Source organism: Anolis sagrei, chromosome 6 (genome assembly GCF_037176765.1).
Source record: "Anolis sagrei isolate rAnoSag1 chromosome 6, rAnoSag1.mat, whole genome shotgun sequence".
NCBI classification, from domain to species: Eukaryota; Metazoa; Chordata; class Lepidosauria; order Squamata; family Dactyloidae; genus Anolis; species Anolis sagrei.
In genome coordinates, this window is record NC_090026.1 from 119,072,454 (window position 1) to 119,092,771 (window position 20,318).

A 20,318-nucleotide genomic window follows, 5' to 3' on the forward strand; every position below is an offset into this window, starting at 1 on the left:
AAGTAGGAAACAGAACAGCTAAGTATCTAGAGACATATCAGCGTTTTTATTTTTATCCTAAGGGTAAGGTGACTTAACTGGAAAAATAATTTCTACAAAGCTTCTGATATTTAAAAATTTAGTTAACACGATTTTAAAGCAATACCTCATAAAAGCACATTGAAATAAACTTCTCAAACAGCAAAGTGCCTTACTCAGCAATTTTCACAGGTATTTGGCCAATGGCAATATCTGAGATAGAATATAATTTTGTGCAAGACAATTTGACAGTCAGAAGACGTGGGGTAAAAACAAAAAACTCAGCCGATGTAAGTTTCACAATACGCTGGTCTACAAGTTCTACACTTGAGTGAGTACTGTACATTTGTGATGTAATGAAATCGCATTCAAAGGTTAAGTCAAATGCTCTTAGGGATACCTTAAACCAAATATATATATAAACTGGACTTGATTTCTGTGTCTGTTATCAATTGGCCAATATCACAAACCTTATTTCAGCTGCTATGAAATGCCACAAAGTCTTGCTCCTTTCTCACATCTGAAACACATCACATTCACCTTTTCTTCTAGTAAAGGCAACTACCCAGTCATCTGCGCCTTGAGTTTCTTACTGTCAACATGCACAGCCATTTGAATATATTTTCTAATGTAGATCTGGATCTGACCAGGTACTTTTGCTAGATTCCACTGCTCTCAGCAGTGCGTTAAGGGATTTTCTTCCTATTATAGCCATGAGGCTGGACCCTGATGATCCCAAAAACCTGTTCCAGAGGGCTTCTCAGTCTGCTGTTGCACATTTTAGAGTTTATGGGATGTGTGTGAGCAAGTAATCCAGAAGTAGAGAGCTCTATCCTGGCCAGAGGCCCATATATTTCCTTATCCACACTATCTCTTTTTAAAAAATTGAATATATACAATAGCCGTTGGGGGGGGGGGGGGTTCTGCAGATGACACTGGAAAGCCAATCAGAGTGAACACTCAGCTGGACGAAGCAGTAGTCTGAGTCACACAAGGTCATTCCTATGACCAGAGTTAGAATCCCAATGCACAACATTATGGAGAAAGGCACCTTGCAAGATAAACTTCAATTCAAATTCAGAAATGACATTCACAGCAAGAAGGAAGCAGATAGATTTAAGAATGCATCCTGCCCTATACGTCCTCAACATATACCAAGAATCCTGAGCAAATAATGAAATATTATTCTACATCCCCAGCTCAATATCCATCATAAATTCCAAACTTAAACAAATCATAAACTTAAAATATAATCTCCCTTTTCCTACAATAACTCATTGACAAAAGAGCAAATATAAAGATATTATCACTTTATTGGTTATAAGGAGAAAACTAGTTCTATCTGTAACAAGTAAATCTCTTTACAAGCAAAACTAAGCTGAAAAAATTGAACTTGTATATGTAAAGGACACAATTTAGCTTTGCCACAGATGAAATGTGCTCTTTCTAATGCAAAATAATTGCACTCCTTATACTGCATATATAAGAAATGGATAACAATATAGACTAAAGATGAGGAAAAGAACTACCCAAGAAAGCAAAGATGTAAACTACAATGATGCCACTACGTCAAGCATTTGAAGTAGCTCATATTAAACATTGCAAGATGCATAGCAATATGTCCCTTGAACCACCATTGTGACAAAAAAGCACCACAAAGGGACAACTGTCTGTGTCAGCCATTTTCTTCAAATAGAAAACAAAAAGATTAGGCACAATAAGTTGGCTCCGGAAAACACAGGAAAAACATATTATACAAAGCCTCTCCCCTCAAGCATTGAAGATCTTTGCCAAGTGACCACTCAAGATTACATTTAAAAGATTTTGTCTCCAGGCCACTGATGTGATAGCAATACACCAGGTGACCATGAAGATTAATACACATTTGTGAACTAGTACTGCTATACTTGAATGACTGAGCGGCTAAATTATGAATCAGAGTGACCTTTGTTTGTTAAAGGCAAATCTGTACTCCCTTAATTACAGAACAAACAGACTTTTCCTGCTATGCTATGTGGGTAAGCTATAATGGTCTCTTCATGATAAAATGTAAAGAGTGCATTCAGAAGCCTAAAAAGCTCCATGAGGCAAGCTACTTTTTCCTTGAAAAAACAGATCCCTGTCTATATACAAAAAGCTCTGGGAGCCAGCTTTTCAAAGGAAAACAAGTCAGAAATTTCTCTGGGCAAGCACAAACTCCTAGACCTTTGGGATCTGTGGGAGTATTATTCAAGAAAAATCATGAAACCATGCATCTTATATCTGCAGATTTATTTACCACAAAGCAGTATTTTTTACTACATAAGATCGGCAACCAACCAATTTATTTGCCACAAAGCAGTATTTTTTACTACATAAGATCAGCAACTAAGCATCCATCTTAATCAAGTTACACACGAAAACAAGCAGCCATGTAATCCAGCATAGAAAGCCCATGGCTGCAAAGGATGGAATTTAGCAACCTGAGAATCAAGTGTCTGTTTCTTGCTTTGAGAAATATAGATTTTTTGTCTTTATGGTTGTGAAGATAGGTTTGAATGTAAATGACAAATATGAAGTAAAACATTAACTGGGATTTTCCTTAATCTAGACTTGCAAGTTCAATGCCTTTCATATAGATCTATTCCTTTAAATATTTTGCAAAAATACATATGACACCATGGAGCTCATGCAAATGAAAGCAGAATTCAGCTTTTTATGCCTCAAAATACTGAGATGTGCATATGTATTAATGCACACAAGAACACAAACCGTGCAGGACATTAGATCAAAGCTTTGACACAGCATCCAGCAATAAATCATTTCAATTTAGTCAGAAATCTTCTATCACTGTCTTGTTTCACATCATTACGAGGGCACAGGTTGAAAACTGTACACTACACCTCAGATGCACACCTACATAACCATTTATCAAGCTTTGAAACCCTACTAATTTTTCTCAAACTCATATTAAATTGCAAGATTTGCAAAAATGTTTTCATTTTACACATGGAGAAACTGAGCTTAAGTGACTCATACAATTACAACATAATGGAATTTAGCAGACTTCATGTTTGAGAATTGAGATTTAACATGACCTTGCAAGTATGATCAGTGACAAGGAACACTGCAACACAAACTAGGACATAATGCACGACACAATCAGACAAATGCCACTTGCATAGAAACAAGTAAATTTAACCAGGCAAACAGGCAAGAGAGAATGCCCAGATATGAAAATGGCAAGTGAATGTCAAATATTTCTAATTTAGACACTAGGGAATATGGTATTATTGTGTTTCCTTCACAAACACACCACTGAAAAACAGACAGTTTAGCAATACCTTGTTGGAAATCAATCCCAAGGTACAAATGACAGCATTCAATCTAGTGACTAGACAGAAGACAGGTTAATACAATATTTGCTTACGATAAAACAGCACTTTTTCACAATTTATTAAAGTTAATATTGGCAAACCTAATAAATTAATGTTACTATAACTTAACCAGATTTCAAACAATCATATTTTAAAACTTCATATTGATGCAGTTACTAACCCTCGGGAATATTTTGGAGGCTTATCCAAGGTTCATACAGAAAAGGTGTAGCATTTGTATCATGCAAAAGCAGTGCATAAAGTTAGAGAACATCGCCACTTACCCATGGGATTTAAAACATGATAAACATCATAAACTGGACTTAGAAGTTAGTTGTATTTAACTTCCATTAGAATAATGGAAGAAAAAGTAGCTTTTCAATGGGATCTACATGTTACGTAGCATAGATCCATCCATGACCTTCAAATCCTCCAATAAAAACAGTACAATTTAGTCCACCACACTCCCTCAGGATTAAATAAGCTCCATCAGAAAAAAATATGGCCACTATTCAAAAGTGCATACCAAGGGAAAATATTTCCTACTAATTTAGGTCTGGTCTACCATAATAACTCTTCCACATGGCTAAAAAGATGATTTGGGTAGTAACCGAAATATTGACTTTATTATATCTCTATTATGGCACTAACAGTGAACATTGCCGTGAGAGCACATAGGAAGCTTCCACAATAGGGACCTTGAGATAGAACAGTGGTTCCCAACCTTTGGTCTCCAGGTGTTTTGGCCTTCAACTCCCAGAAATCCCAGCTAGCTTGCCAACTGTTAGGAATTGTGGGAGCCGAAGTCCAAAACTCCTAGAGGACCAAAGATTGGGGACCACGGAGATAGAAGATAGTGTCAGCATGCTTGAGTGATCTCCATTCATTTTTAGAAGCAGGTAATTATCTTAAGGAAAATCAAGATTGAACATGTTCAGTAGACAGAGAATGCTGTCTGGTGGGGAGGTGATGGTGGATGAAATGTTCATCCTAGAAGACAGCATGGCTTGCACACTCAACAGGACCTCTATAAACTGCAACATTTTATTGCTGCTTCTACTTGTTCTACTTGTTCCACCCTTAGGTGAACTCAGATAGCTGACAATTTTATATCAGTCTGACAGAGAAACAGGGCAATGCTGAGATAAGGTATGCACATATTCATAGCATACATACATTGGAAACTCCCTCTGATTGTCAAAATGAAAAACTACATTAAAAGGAGTTGCCAAACCACAAAAATGCCTCGACAAGAACCTTTGTGAACTAAGATAAAGTTGATGACAGTTGAGCCTATACAGTGTGTGGGGGATGTGGTCCTTCAAGTGCTATTAGACTGCAAGTACACCGCTGTAAACATTGGCTAGAATGAACAGGAGTTGCAGCTCACAACACCTGGATGGCCACAAATAACTCACCAAACAGAGTAAGAATAGCCTAAAGAAATTTTAGGTACGCAGTGAGAATTTACAAGGGAACTCCAAAAGTGACAGCAGTGAAGAAAGGTTTGTTTCAAATTGCTGGAGAGAGGGGAGTGGCATATTTAATCCTCTGACTTTTATGGTGAGTATACCAGAATGGGGAGAGCAAATTAGGTTTGTGTGATGCACCCCTATACTATAAATGATGCTGACATGTAGAAATAAAGACCAATTTTCCCTTTCCCAGATCTCCAGAACAGCAAGCCTATCCTTTCCCTACTTATGTGTAGCTACTTAATGCAAGGTTTGAAAACTTTCGATTGCTACACAGTACAAGAGAAGAAGGCTCAAGGCAATGGGAAAAAGAGGAGTTCTTTCTTGCTTCTCTAGCACTGAAACTATCATTCCCCTCCTTCAGGCTGAACATCATTACAAGGCTCTTGTTCTAGGATTTCTGGAGCCTGAACAGAAACTCCTCTGGCAGGAATAGGAAACTAGCCTTCCAGGTATTGGCATAAAAGTCCGTCATCCCTTACCTTTCAGCTGTGTTGACTACAGCTGACAGAATTTGGGAAATTCTGACATAGCTAGCAATAAGGGAAAGCCCACAAATTGTTCACTCATCTCAAGATTCAGCGGTTACTATAACAGGTGTTAGGAACAGGAAAAACATAGGAAACTACCTTGCACTGAATCAAACTCTTGCTTCACCTGGCCAGTATTGTTAGCTACATGGTTTCAGCCAGAAAATTATCCTAGGAGATTCTATCTGGTGATCACTTCAATACCCTAGTGGTGTATCATTCAAGTACTAAGACTAGCCACATTTAACTTCCCTAGTTATGTTTAGGGTAATGGTAATGTTGCAAGATGGCAATTTCCATGTGCCTTAACAACCACCACAGTGGTGATCTTGCAATCTAAGATCATGTGCGAGCCATTATTTCCCATATTTGAACTACAATGTTGTGGCATGCAGTGATTGTTCACTCTCAGTTGACAATGTAGTTATGTCTATTTTCAGTTCATAAATCTTTGCTCATGGCTTGTCAAACAAAATCATCTGAGATTTTCACTGCGATCAAAACATGAAAGATGATGCAGGAAGGCAGATACAAGAGATCAGTTGCAGCAAGAGTTGCAATAACTTATAAGGGCTTCACCAAGCCCTTGGATGGGGGTCACATGCCAGACTGGGTGGGCCAGACCAGAAGGGGGGGGGCAAGGGCAATTGGGAGGGGGGAGGCCGGGAGTAGTTGGAGTGGGAGGGAAAGCCGGGGAGTGGTTGACAAGGGGGGGGGGGCAGTGTTTCACACACTGCTACATGGAGTTCTTGGGGGAGCCCTGCACAGTTGCATGTGACTCTAGGGCCCTCCTCTTGGCAGGAGCATGGCGGCCTGCCATGCCCTCCTACCAAGAGGAGGATTTTACTCATGGCTGCCCGGGCCCTCCTCTCAGGAGGATGCAGCAGCAAAACGTGTCCTCCTGCCAAGATGAGGGTTTCACATGCAGTAGTCCAAGGCTCTTGGGAAAGCCCTGGGCAGCTGTGTGTGTGACTGCTGCAGCTCAACTCTCAGCCTAGGGACACAGCAGCCTGACACATCACCCAACTGTAAGGACAGGGAGACATGTGGCTGCCAAGAGCTCTCTGGAGGGTGAGAGGAGGGCCAAGAGAGATGAAGGCCAGAACAATGAGCCCAAGGGGCAGCATGCATGGGCTGCATTCACACCTTGGTACAGAGTTATTTTATGGAAGAGAAATTGTGACCCATTTTCTGGTTTCTCTGACCTCAAAAATAAGTCACATTTCATTGATTTGTTTAGAAAAACGGGTGGAAGACAACCCACATGCGTTGTGCACATTCTGTATCGTGGCCAGCGGACACAGTTAAAATGGTTGACGCAGGGGACAATGTTTCATCTTGAGAATTGCTGCTCTAGGTCCAAGTAACGATAGAGCAGTCCAACATTCTGACCCAGCTTGTTATTTATCATACAGCAAAATATGTAATATAAGCAGTCAGTTGCTTTCATTGCACACTTCTGACACTGTACATGTCATATCCAGACACTTTGATTGTGTCAACTCCACACACACTGGAGAGAATTGCACTAGTTAGTGTACATGCAAACAGCAGGCAAGCAGTGCTTAAGCAACACATACATTCAATGTGCAGAAACGGTGAATGTATGAACCAGTTAGTCTCCTTCCCCCACTCCCCCAGAAGTATATTTTATTCTTGCATATAATAACCAGAGACTGGCTGAATTTAGTCAGAGTAAACTAAATACTCTGACTGTGCACAAGTAATATCATGTACAATTTTGTTAATCTTAGTGGAAAGGTTAGCCTGCACTGTTAGATTTGAGATCCAAATTACTGGACACCTACAAGCAGGATGCAATACATTTGGATCAAGACAGATTTGCCAGCCAAATTGTATACCAGAGCTGTGTGCATTCACAACTGTGGAAATGGGTAAACCTGGCACAGAATTCAGTTCAATTGCCAATAAATTGTATGAGGCAGTGATCATAGTAATAGGTTTTAGAAGGGAGATTCAAAGCAAGGAAATATGTACAATAAGATTAAGTAAGGCAGGATGTAGAATTTGTCAAAAAAAAAATTGCACACAGTTCTGATATGTTTTTTAATCACAGTGTATACACCACCCTGAGTTTACTTGCATAGAGCACTCCAAGGAAAACACCCAAGCTCAACAATGTTTTGTGACATATTTCCCAGTAGTCTATTCAGTAATGAAATAAAGTTTAAAAGCTGGTGAGCTACTCTTCTGACTCTCGTTAAATCTGGTGACTGGTAAGAGTACGGGATTTTAATTGCATATGAGGAAGAAGTAGCGTTGGAAATAGTTCATTTGATATGGAAATAACCTGTTTATATGCCAATGCTCTCCTTTTGCAATTTGGAGGGACTTGATGATTGAAATGGAAAGGCACATAGGGCTGCTGATTTATGTTTCATTTAAAAATATCAATGTAAAGTGCAAAGTGCTATTTCCTTCTTTGTGGCAATTGCCTGAACCATTATGTTTTTTATTATTATTTTGCTGTACTGAACAGCACAGACTCAAATATGTAATACAGCTTGTAATAGCTCACTAATCAAATTCATTTTATCTTTTATTCTGCATTCATTGATTTGATCCATGAACAACTATAGAAGTTTGTTTCAAAGTTCAAGTATTTCAGACATCTGAAACCATTTTGGTTATCTCTAGCTTCAAATCAAGGCATGGGTGTTTTTTTTCTCTTTCCCAAAGTTATATAGGCTTTGTAAGTCGCATTGAAATCTTCAGTGAATATCTAATTCCATAATGCTTATCTGCGCTCAAATGATTAGCAGTAAGGTCATCTTAAAATTTGAGCAATAGTAGGCCTTAATTATAACAACAATCTTAAAGGCTTATAAGCAGTGATGCTTAATGAGCTGTGTCCTTTTCCTTCCCCATTCCCAATGTGATCCATTACAGACAAGCCTCAAAACCTGCAGTGAAAAAATGTATTTTCCACTTAAGTTAAAATCTTACTTATTTCAGCAAGCCTTCCTTATTTAATCCAACCTGACATCTGTTTCTTGGATCGCCTGAAGAAAGTTTGTTACTTGTGTGTTGTATATTATATACATCTGTGTACAATTTTGGAACAGCAGGTTAAACTGCTGAGCCGCTGAACTTGCTGACCAAAAGGTTGGCGGTTCAAATCTGGGGAGCGAAGTGAGCTCCCGCTGTTAGCCCCAGTTTCTGCTAGCCTAGCAATTCAAAACAAATGTGAGAAGATCAATAGGTACCGTTTCGACGGAAAGGTAACAGCGCTCCATGCAGTCTGGCCAGCCACATGACCTTGGAGGCGTTTACGGACAATGCCGGCTCTTGGGCTTAGAAATGGAGATGAACACCACCACCCCAGAGTTGGACATGACTAGACTTAATGTTAAGGGGAAACATTTACTTTTTACTTTTGTGTACAATGTAATGTTTTTATTTATGTATGCTGTTTAAGAGTTTTGGGTTAAGATATATATGTATTTAATAATGCAGCTGCATGAAGAGGCAGCTAAGACAACAGTAATTGAATCAAAAGAACCCTGTTGTTTTGTAAATGAGACATTTGCCACTTTAATGTCTATTAGGTCTTGTGTCCAGTGGCCCCAGTCATTTGAAACTAAACTCATTGGGAATTGCCCTGAAAGTGTGATGCTGAAACATTTCTGTCAATTCACAAAAATTAATTCAGAGTACTGCCATACTATAATTATTCTTCTTATCCAGTCCACAGGAGTTATTTCTTGCTAGTTGAGAATGTCGCTGCTAACATATTAGTAGCAACAAATGCTTATAAGGGTAAATATTTGCTAAGAAAATGGGCAATGAAAGCATGGTATGGTTATCAAAGTTTCAAAGGCACACAAAAAGGCTACAAATGTTACCCATGAAAGAATGCACCACAAATATCAGCATTTATTCATTTTTAACGTTTTAGCAAAAATGACAAGATACCCAAGCTCACCAGATTTAACTTGTGTTAGCTTAGGCTTAAACATTACACATTAAATTGTCAGCATTCATGCACAACTAGAAAACATCCTTGAATTATTTAAACCAAAAATGCACCATCAGTAACATACTAACATTATTCACTACTAAATACTGAAAGCTTGAAATTAAATTTGCCTCAGAAATGTTAAATTCACAGTAGGTGTAAAATGACTAGTTGGCTCACATGGCAAAACAAAAAAAAGAAAGGGGGAAAAAACGCAAAAGCAAGTTTCATGCTAATTATCACGTACAATTTGGCCCTAGCACTAATGCAAGGTAAACTAAAATCATGTTTAATAAAAAGCAAAGTGCATACAGAAATTTACAACAATTTTAAGGACAAAAAATGGTCCTGTTCATGTGGTCCCAGCAATTAAACGCAAAAGTCTGACATATGAGCTCCAATGAGCTGTTTATAAATACTTTAGATTACGTATAGTATAATGAAAGAGTTCGTTTGGAATCTTCAAAAAATGTTCCTCTTAATCCTCAAAGGGTGCTTGTTATAGCTTAAAATCTCTTTTAAATGCGTGCGTTGAATTACTTGTTATCCAAGCGTAGCGGCTGCTCCTTACCATTTATTGTTAAAGACTTTAGCAGACCATCTTCTTCAACTTCTACTCTCTCTTGTCCATTCTCAACGATTCTGTAGGATAAAAATCCATTTTAATTGTGATTTTGGAAGTTTTCTGAATAACTATCAAGTTGCATATAGATCTTCTCTCTATAAAGCGATTTATAACCAACTAGTTCCAAGCAGAAGGAGCTAAACTTGAAAGCCTGGCTTCCTACAGAAGCTTGGAACAATTAAAACAGTCTTTGAAAATTACTAGTCCAGCAAAATTTAAAAGAAATCCTAATCCCAACTTCTATCAGATACAAAATTGTCCATAATTACTACATTTAGAATCCATAATGTTGAATTTAGGCACATTTATCATAAAATATCCAGAAAATTCAAACCTAATTCCCAGAACTAGGGAGGTGAATCACACTTGGTAACAAAAACCAGAAAACCAAAGCTGATCATTTATTCTTATCTTTTCAATCATGCTTTGAATAAGCAGTGCTCTAGCTTCCTAATTTTCTTCAGTATCCAACAGTGAGAGAGGGAACTCACACTTCCAATATATACACATGAATTAAGCAGACAAAATAGGTGGATAACAAAATAAACATTTTAAATCACTATACCTCTTTGTAGTAATTTTTCTGCCGTTAACCATTTTGGTTGAAGTCGATACTGATTTGAAGTTACCCATCCCACTGCCACCAAATGACGTGGAGGAGAATGAAGTAAGACCCCCGTGTCCCAAAGAACCGAAAGAAGTAAAACCTGTAAGGGAAGAGAAGTAATTATAGGTCCTGGATTCGAGGCATACAGTACTTTATTTATTCAGAAGGAATGAAGAATGAAGTTTCTTCCATAGGCTTTCTTTTTTAGAATTAGATACATGATACAGATCAGATCACCACTAGATGCATATTTACAAACAACAGTAGCAGTTTATAACATTAATTTTTGGCAATTCGAAATATGAACCAATCCTACCAAGCCCAACCATCATTCTTCTCAGTTTTCGACAACCTTAAGATGAGGTGTGAATCCTTAATTTTTTTCCAACATAACATGTGAAGAAATAAAAGAGGGGATATGCCACAGGTGGCAGAGCTTACGTAAAATAGATTTAGCTTATGCTGTGAGAGTTTTGAAAAAGTAGATACCATTAAGTAGTTTTCTGGACTCAGTCTTAGCTACTTATCTCTATAATCTTAGCCCTAACTCATGTATTCTAGGTTACTCAAAGATATCTGTGTTCGTACATCTGCATAGTTTGATCGTAATTCTACAAGTTTTGTTGCTGTTGTTTATTCATTCAGTCGCTTCCAACTCTTTGTGACCTCATGGACCAGCCCACACCAGTGCTCCCTGTCAGTGGTGGCCACTCCCAGCTCCTTCAAGGTCAAGCCAGTCACTTCAAGGAAACATCCATCCATCTTGCCCTTGGTTGGCCCCTCTTCCTTTTTCCTTCCTTTTTCCCCAGCATCATCCTCTTCTCCAAGCTTTCCTGTCTTCTCATTTTGCGGCCAAAGTACGTTATCTTTGCCTCTAATATCCTTCCCTCCAGTGAGCAGTCGGGCATTATTTCCTGGAGGATGGACTGGCTTGATCTTCTTGTGGTCCAAGGCACTCTAAGAATTTTCCTCCAACACCACATTTTGAAAGCATCTATCTTCCTTTGCTCAGCCTTCCTTATGGTCCAGCTCTCACATTCATAGGTTACTATGGGGAATACCATTGCTTTAACTATGAGGATCTTTGCTGTCAGTGTGATGTCTCTACTCTTAACTATTTTATACATATTCTAAAAGCAATTGAGCATTATTCAAGAAAAAATACTACATTTTAAGTGCATATTTACCTACCTGTATCAAATGAAGAAAAGCCACTGCCAAAGGCAGGAAATCCACCAAAGGCAGAGAAAAAGGATCCTCCGCCTCTGTTTCTATTTCCCCGTGGCCCCCGTCTATTACCAAAGAAGTCTTCAAATGGATCTTCTGTGAAAACAAGTAAAGGTTTATAAAATGGCTGTGGTTTTGTATTCTCAGATTTGCTATCTCATGTGTCCATTTGTATACCCCATATAAGTTTAAAGACTAAAAGACAAGTAATGCATTTTACATGTTTTGAGTTATAATTCCCTTTAACAATGATGAGGCCTCTACCAGGCGGACATATCAAGATTTGATTGTCTACTTAAGATCAAGTGCATTCAGTAAATCTCACTCTCAGAAAAAAAATTGGAATTGCAACTTCAGTCACCAATTTTCTGTTAGACCAGAAAATGTGGCTCTAGATAAGCTTCATGACAATGCTGATTCTGTCTCAGCATGGGCTATGTTGGTTACTGCTGACAGAAGTTGCAGTCCAGAACAGAAGGAGACAACTGTAGACAGGCATACAGTTAGTTCATTAATGGTTCACTGTCATTTAGTTGTATCTTTTTATGGATGTATAAACTTGGTAATAGTGACAATATGTTTATAGAATTCATAGAATATTAAAAATATTCTCTCAATTTTAAAAATATTAGTGTTTAACTCTCATTTTAAAATAAGTATTCAAATAACAATCTTAACAGAATAATCCGGCCTCTAACCTTTCAACCATGTTTCTAAAAAGATATCACTGTTTTTCACAAAAAGGTAAAGTTAAAAAAATATAGCTTTAAGGCCATTCAATGCCTCGAGCCACCAGGAAAGGCAGGTGATAAATAACATTTATTATTAAATTAAAACTTTCTAGCATTATGAATATAACAAAATACATGGCTTTTAGAAATTATTTAACATTGATTTTTGTTTTATAAGTTAAAATCTGGCGCTAAACTCTTTCCCCTTAAGTTTAGAAGGAAAGCCATCTTTAAAGTGGGTTTTTCCTCTGAATACTTCAAGTTTGGTGTAAGTTAATTATGCAAAAACACAATTAATTTTACTCTATGTAGACATTTAAAACAAAGAAATTAATAATACAGTCCAGAAAAAATATATTTAAACATTTAAAATAATTTTAACTATGGCTAACAGAAGACAGATTAGCCAATACAATTATAACTGCTTTTATGAAGATGAATATTTGAATGCGGATGACGAGAACTTAAGTAGGTTTCATTTTACAAAGTATACTGGATGATACAAAAAGTACATAGTATTCTACAAGATTATATATGAAAGGAGTATAAGGTCAACTCAATGCTTGAGGCGTACAATATAAACAGAAACCATAAATCATCAAATTAGTGTCCAGCATTTTCCAGTATGACATGTTTACCACTTCAAATACATTAACTTCAAAAGCACCTATGATGCTTAAAAGAACTAGAATGAAAATAAGAAACTAATTCCAAGCACTGTGCTATTGAAGGTAGGATTTGTTCAAGCAACATGGATTCACACACACCAGTCAAAAAGAGAAAGACTCCTTTTGTGAAGGGCAATAATAACCAGTCTAGTGGAAGCTACCACTAGAAAAAGTTATCCTTAACCCTCAATTGTTTTTGATGCTCTTCCAGATTTGAGGACGCCCTTTAGAACAACAAAGGAAGTGGCACTTGTGGCTGAAGGGAATGTATATAAATACTGCTGCCTCACCTCAGAGCATTTTATAAATGAAACGCTGATCATGGGAGGTCTGGATCAAAACTCATGTTTATAGTATTATAGAGACAATAATTTCAAGGAATTTCAAGGAAGACCAAAAATATGTATAACAACTTTATTATACCAGTTCATGAATTGAAATTCCAAATGTGGCTGCATATGTTCAGCACATGCATCCAAAACATATGTGCTAAGAATTTGGTTGTAAAGGAATGCAATTGGCCTAGATTATTTAATAGCATGGGGAACGGTTACTTTTTCCTGGGGGCTATTCTACTTTTGTGGAAATTGGTTTATTTTAGCTATTTCAATTTTATAAATCTTTATCACAGTAGGTTTTACAAACAACCATATAATAAAGTGTAAGCACTTCGAGTTAAGATAAAAACCATCTGGTCAACAACTTCTTTCCGCAAAGACTTAATTAAACAAGTTCTAAAGAATGCAAACCAGTGACTAGCAAAGATATACGGCATATTACCATTTTCTATCATGTTATAATATCCACATCAAATAAAAATTGGAAGATGCACAACTTTTTCTTTTGCTGGGTAAGTCTCAACTGGAAGTTTACCGCTGAATGAAAAACAAATTTATGCATAGCTTTCCATTGCTGTGATGGAAGATTCTGCTCAGAATACTGAATCCACATAGAATTAGGAATACCCAGAATATCCTAACTATATGTGGATTCAGTATTCTGAGCAGAAAGCCAAAGGCCTCAAAGTACATTGCAACACATTTCCAGGGATATAATGGTGCTACTGAGGTTTAAATTCAACACAACAGTTATATATATGATGAAAACTCCCTTCCCCCCCAACCTCCCTGCTCCTGCAGTCCTAAATCCCATCCCAATCAATGGCCCATGCAGAGATTTTCCAGGCTCCATAGCAAATTTGAGCATACTGTTTCCCCAGTGAAAGTCTTGTATTGGATAGACTGTACACAGCCAACACTAGATAATCTTTACAGTAGGACATGTGCATTTGACAGGAATAAACCTGTGCTTTTGACCAACTAACTCCACACAAAAATCACAATCCAACATTCCTTTATATAGAGCAGTGGTTCTCAACCTGGAGTCCCCAGATGTTTTTGGCCCACACTCCCGGAAATACCAGCTAATAGGATTGATGGGAGTTGAAGGCCAAAAACATCTGGGGACCCCAGGTTGAGAACCACTGATATAGAGCAAAACAGAGATAAATGTAAAAATGAGCTAGAGCAGTCTCTTAATCAATTTATTTGGCAATTATATGAAGACTATATATACCACATATACAGATAAAATGCAGATGATGTGAACTTAAGCCTATCTATGCAAATTACTGAAGTAGCCAAGCTATTTCTAGGTTTACACACCCAGGAGAATAAGGGAAGCCTGCTGACATGCTATTCTTTCAACATCTAAGGAAATCAAAAGTTTTTATTACCTTTTTATTTCACCTTTTCTGCTAAGAGCTTCAAGAAGGCATACATGGTTCAATACCACTGCCCCAATTTTACCCTCACAATTATACAAGGTTACCTAGAAAGCACCACAGCTGAGTGGATATTTGATCCTGGGCCTCTCGACATCTAGCCTGCAGCGCTTTGCTATATCACACTGGCTTTCATTTTAATTAACTCACAGTTCTGAGAGGAAATAAAAAGAGTCCATATCTGTTTCACGATCACACACAGATGGATGAAAGTTAGGAGCATCCCTTGAGACATTTTTCTGCTACTAAATTATATAGACCAATAACTCAATTGATAAATCAAATGTGAATGCAGGCCACGTAATGTCCAGCTGTAAGAAATGAGTTGCAAGTCCCATAGTCCCAAGACTATGAAAAATAATTTTAAAGCAATTAGCTGAGCACTCATTTAACAAGAATCTGTGTTTCAACGTTTTCCCCAACTACAGAAAATAAATTAAACTTACAACGAAAGTATTGTTCTTGTATAAATATGCTTGAATACATGCACCTTTAACTTGGCATATTGTCAGGTAAGCCACTAATGTAGCAGTCTAAATTCTTGCTGCTAGTTAAGAGGCTGAGTCACAAGCGAACTATGAAGGTCAGTTGTGTACATATGAGCTATATTATATTACTCCCCACTATTCTGCATCTATACATAGTTGTTTTTTTTAAAAAAATGTAATGTATTATTAAAAACATTAAGTCACAATGAACATGTACTTACAAGATCATGAAAGCATTGTGAAAACTATGGATCAACCCTATTTTTAAAAAAGCTAAACTTGAAAGACCAGGATTTCATATCCCCATAGGGAAACCACATTACATTCTATGAACGTTCAGTAACACTGAGCTCTGGTTTACCAGCGTCAGGTTTTTGTTGGGGTAGGTTTTTTGTTTTGTTGGATATAGTACTGCACTTCAAATTAGAAATTCCTGACATTATAAGTATTTTTGAATACATTGAAATTTGCAAAACATAACTAACTGAACACAGACATGGTCTTCAGGTTATTTAGGGTTTATTTTTCCATTCTCTCTGCACAATTATAAAGGCATTAGATGTTAACCTGAAGTTACTTTGAGTTGCTGATGTCATACAAAAGTATATGAAGAAGTCTCTATAGAGAACTGGGGAGTCTATTAGATTTGGTAGTTATTTGATTCAGTCCTAGCTGGCATGAACAATGGCTAGGGGTGATGCAAAATGGAGTCAGACAACATTTGGAAAACCAAAAAACACCCTATTCCTAGAACCTGAACTGGACGATTTATCCAATTGAGTGATTGTTACTATACTTGCAATGCAACATTTTGAACAAAAAAGGTCAATTTGTGCTTGATTGGGCTATCTGAATTAAGAATATTAACATAAAACATCAACTTCATAGATAGCAACCTGTACCTTCAAACTTTTTAACCTAATCCACATTTTGGGGAACAGCTAGCTGGGATTAAATACCTGCAAGGTGTGCAAGGAAAACCACTACTTATTTGGAAAAAGCCCAATCTTCGTTTCCAGTATATTTCAGGAACTGGCTTTCCCTATTTCACATCATGCAAGCTTTACACTTCAACTGAAGTAGCTAGATTAGACTGTAGCAAAAACCTGCATTAACAGTATGTATATATAGCCTAGATCAATTTCTTTGCATCACAAGACACCTGAGTCACCTTCAGAGAGGGACGGATACTTTTGTGTTTAATTAAAATAGATTTATTAAAAAACTTCAGTCGATTTCTTCCAACTCTGATCCTAAACTTATATCTTCTTCGAGTTCCTCCAGGGTTATATTTCTGGGCTCATCGGCCCACTCGTCTGAAACTAAACACAAGTCCTCCTCTAATGATTCTTCTGCTAATCCTTCAGAGTCCTCCTCCATCACTAGTACTTCTTCTACTTCAATAGATCCTTCATCATATTCTTCAAAGGGCTCAATGTAATCTTCACCATATTCTTCACATAGATCTTCTAACACTTCCTCCAGCTCCTCTGCTATTTCGCCTGACTCATAACTATACTCTTCCTCCAATTCCTCTATAGACCTTTCTTCTGATCCTTCATTAGAATCCTCTGGCAGCCAAGTGATAATCACTGCGTAGGTATATAAGAAAAGTGTCAATTGTATTTAAAGTCATTTTTTCAAATAAAGTTGGTATTTAATCATGCAAGTCATGTTGAGTTGCAATACCTTCAAATTACTCTAATGGCTTAAGACAAATTTTCCATGTCAAAAGGAAAGCAAACAACAACAGGTTCAAAAGTAGCAAGTTTTTCAGATCTGTTATCTTAAATGTCTGTTTTTGGTAACTGTGATGTCAAAAAGAAAGAAAGCCACATAATAGGACAAATTCCTATTAAGATTACTTATCAGGTAAACTTCAGCTTTTAAATATGTTTTTTCTACACGTATCCCTAATGCAGAACCAAACAGAAGCAGGCCATTATGTTTTAATTATGTGATTTTAAAGTATATGCTGTTTTATTTTTATATGTACTCAAGGCATCAAATTGTGACTTTGTTATGAGCCGCCCTGAGTCCCCTTTGGAGTGAGAAGGGCGGGATATAAATGTGGGAGAAGATGCAAGTCAAGAATAGGGATCCACAGCCACCTACGAACCCACCCCCAGGACACCAAACTCCGAGGGATCGCCTAAGTAAGTAAGTATAAATGTGTAAATAAAAAGTAAATAAATTTCCTCAGATGCAAGTCCTTGCAACAGGGAAGGAAATGGTTCTTATTTATTGCTATTAAGCCACTTCTTAAAGTATTTTTGTCTCCAAAGTAAAACATGAGCATAACAGATTAACGTTTCCTTTGGTAAAAAAGGAACCTCAGGTAAAAGACTTAAAGGGCCACCTAAAAATTAACAAGAGGCAAGCCATAAATACCAAAGCCAGGAACTCCTCAAATGAGAGCTTAGAACTGAAATGACCCTGAGCTTTGAGTCCAAAAAATGTAATGATCACTAATGTTATGCAAACAAATGTTACACCATCAGCAGCTTTTAAAGCTGAGACATGTTTCTATGTGTGTTGAACACTCTTCAACTAAATTGGAATTGAGTCTTAACAATGAACAAGTAGTCAATGCACTTGGCACAAAATAAGATGGTATATTGCTGGTCAATTTGAATTTGCCCCCACAAACATTCAAGCTTGCTGTATTCTGCATTTAACTGAAGCTTGAGAATTATCTCCATACACAGTCCCATAAAGTAGCCAAGCCTTGAGAGAACCTCAACATGAATTATTTATTTATTATTTATTTTGAGGTTTTATATACCGACCCTCTCACCTTCAAAGAGGGATTCGGACCTCTTTGAAGGCAACACCTACTATATTGCTTTGAAGGCAACCAAGGTAACACCTACTATATTCCTAATAGGATCATTAACAAATGTGGGACTGATTAAACTGTAGCTGAAACATCAAGATTACTTCTCCAAGAGGCTTCATGTACATGTTGCTATTTAAAGACCATGGATAGAACCAAGTCTAGTGAAGTATATTATTGTTGCAATATAGCCCTGAAACACTTTTTTACCACAAACCACACTCTGTCCAGATAATCCAGTGAGTAAACATTTATTAAGAGAAGAGTATATAAAATAAGTAAATCTAAAAAGGAGAATCAAAGTTATTTCCAAGATAGCCAAGATTCCAAAATCCTTTCACATATAGTCTCAAGAGTCAATTCACAGATGTATCCATAAACATAAACCCAAGGCAGGTGGCCTATGCCACACATGAAACTAGAACCAAGAACAAACTTATAAACTTGAATACACAAACCTAGGACCAATAACCAAGTGCAGTTCACCTGAATACAACGCTGCTCTCACAAGGATTGTACCAGCAGAAACCCACTTAAAAGGCCTCAAACCCTCCCATGACATCATTCCTCACATACCTGCTTTTCCTCTCCTTATCTCTAAGCCACTGGAAAAAAGTAAGTCTGTCTCTGTTGTACACTCTGCATCCAAAGATCCAAGTGCCTTGATCTGCTGGACAAACATTCGTCTCCCACATTTCTCTCAGCCTCCACTTCTGGCAGATTCTCATGAGAACTGATATCGCTTTCTCCAGTCTCATTGGACTGGAAATTCCAAAACAATTCTTTCTGGGCCACCTCTATCCTCCTCTGGGCCCTCTATCTATCACAATATACCCTTTCTCATCTTCTGAGCACTTGGAATCTGACCAGGCTAAAATTATCCATATGATCATTGACTTTGTATATATGATATAAGTTTGATTTTTTTCGTATCTCTTAGATAGCTGGCATTGTACCTCCAAATCAAAGAGAACTTTTGACAGAATCACAAAGTTGGAAGAGACCTCAGAGGCTATCTAGCCCCATCTACTGCCATGCAGGAAGTCATAATCAAAGAACTTAGGTAGATGGATGTGTAGCCCCTGTTTAAAAGAAGGAGTATCCCGGAGTTGGAAGGGACCTCAAAAGCCATCTAGTCCGATTTTCTACAATGCAAAAGTACAAAACTAAAGACCCCCACCCCCACCCAATGATACCAGTGCAATCTGTTTAACTATCCCCAAAGAAGCAGAGTCCACCATCTCAGGCAATCAATTCAATTGGTGACCAGCTCTTATGGCATTAAGTTCTAATATCCATTCAGTCAGTTCACATCTCGAGTCAGGAAGGAAGGGAAAAAGCAAGCCATGGGTCTCAATTGTCCAACCAATTGGTCCACATCCTCAAGTTGCACAAGCTTAAAACATGCAATATAACACGACCAGTCAGGATTCAAGCTATACATGACTGACAAAACAATAGTAGTTGAATCAGAAAAAAATAGAAATAGTTTTATCTGGGAAAGGCAATGCATACTTGTCACACGCCATGCCCCTCATCTATCAAGGAGATCTCTCATGTTTTGAGATTTTATGTATATGCATGAGGCATCTGAATATTTATGTTTGCTTATTTCAAATCTGTCTCCACTTGTTAACACACTTTAGCATTTAAATCGAAACCAAGGGTGGAGGGTACGTGAGCCAACACAAACTCCTTGCCAGCTTAAAAGAGCCCTAGTAGCCAACCTATTTAACCAATTTTGATTACATTTGCAAGTGAAAGTCTGTGACACATCAAATGAAAAATTAACCAACGGCAGCAAAGTGAAACTTCTTCTGAACAACAAAGGAAACAAATCTCAATATAAGACAACAATATGTTGATCGCAGAATATTAAATGATACATAGTTTTGTACACAGACATGCCTTTTGTCACTTTGTGATAAGAAAGTGAGAATTTAGAGATCATAAATGCCTGCAGAGAATACATGAACAGAAAATGAAATGAAGAAA

General features: G+C 37.5%; 1 protein-coding gene across 2 annotated transcripts in view; it reads right to left on the reverse strand.

Annotated features, from left to right (window-relative positions):
- The window catches only part of DNAJB6 (DnaJ heat shock protein family (Hsp40) member B6), a 60,467-nt gene that overhangs the window by 22,264 nt on the left and 17,885 nt on the right, over nt 1–20,318 (reverse strand). For both annotated transcript variants that reach the window (XM_060782575.2, XM_060782577.2), the window contains exons 6-8: nt 11,782–11,913; nt 10,549–10,690; nt 9,930–10,000 (exon numbers count right to left, since the gene is read on the reverse strand). In XM_060782575.2, coding sequence (XP_060638558.1) covers nt 9,930–10,000; nt 10,549–10,690; nt 11,782–11,913 — 345 coding nt within the window. The remainder of the gene's footprint in view (nt 1–9,929; nt 10,001–10,548; nt 10,691–11,781; nt 11,914–20,318) is intronic.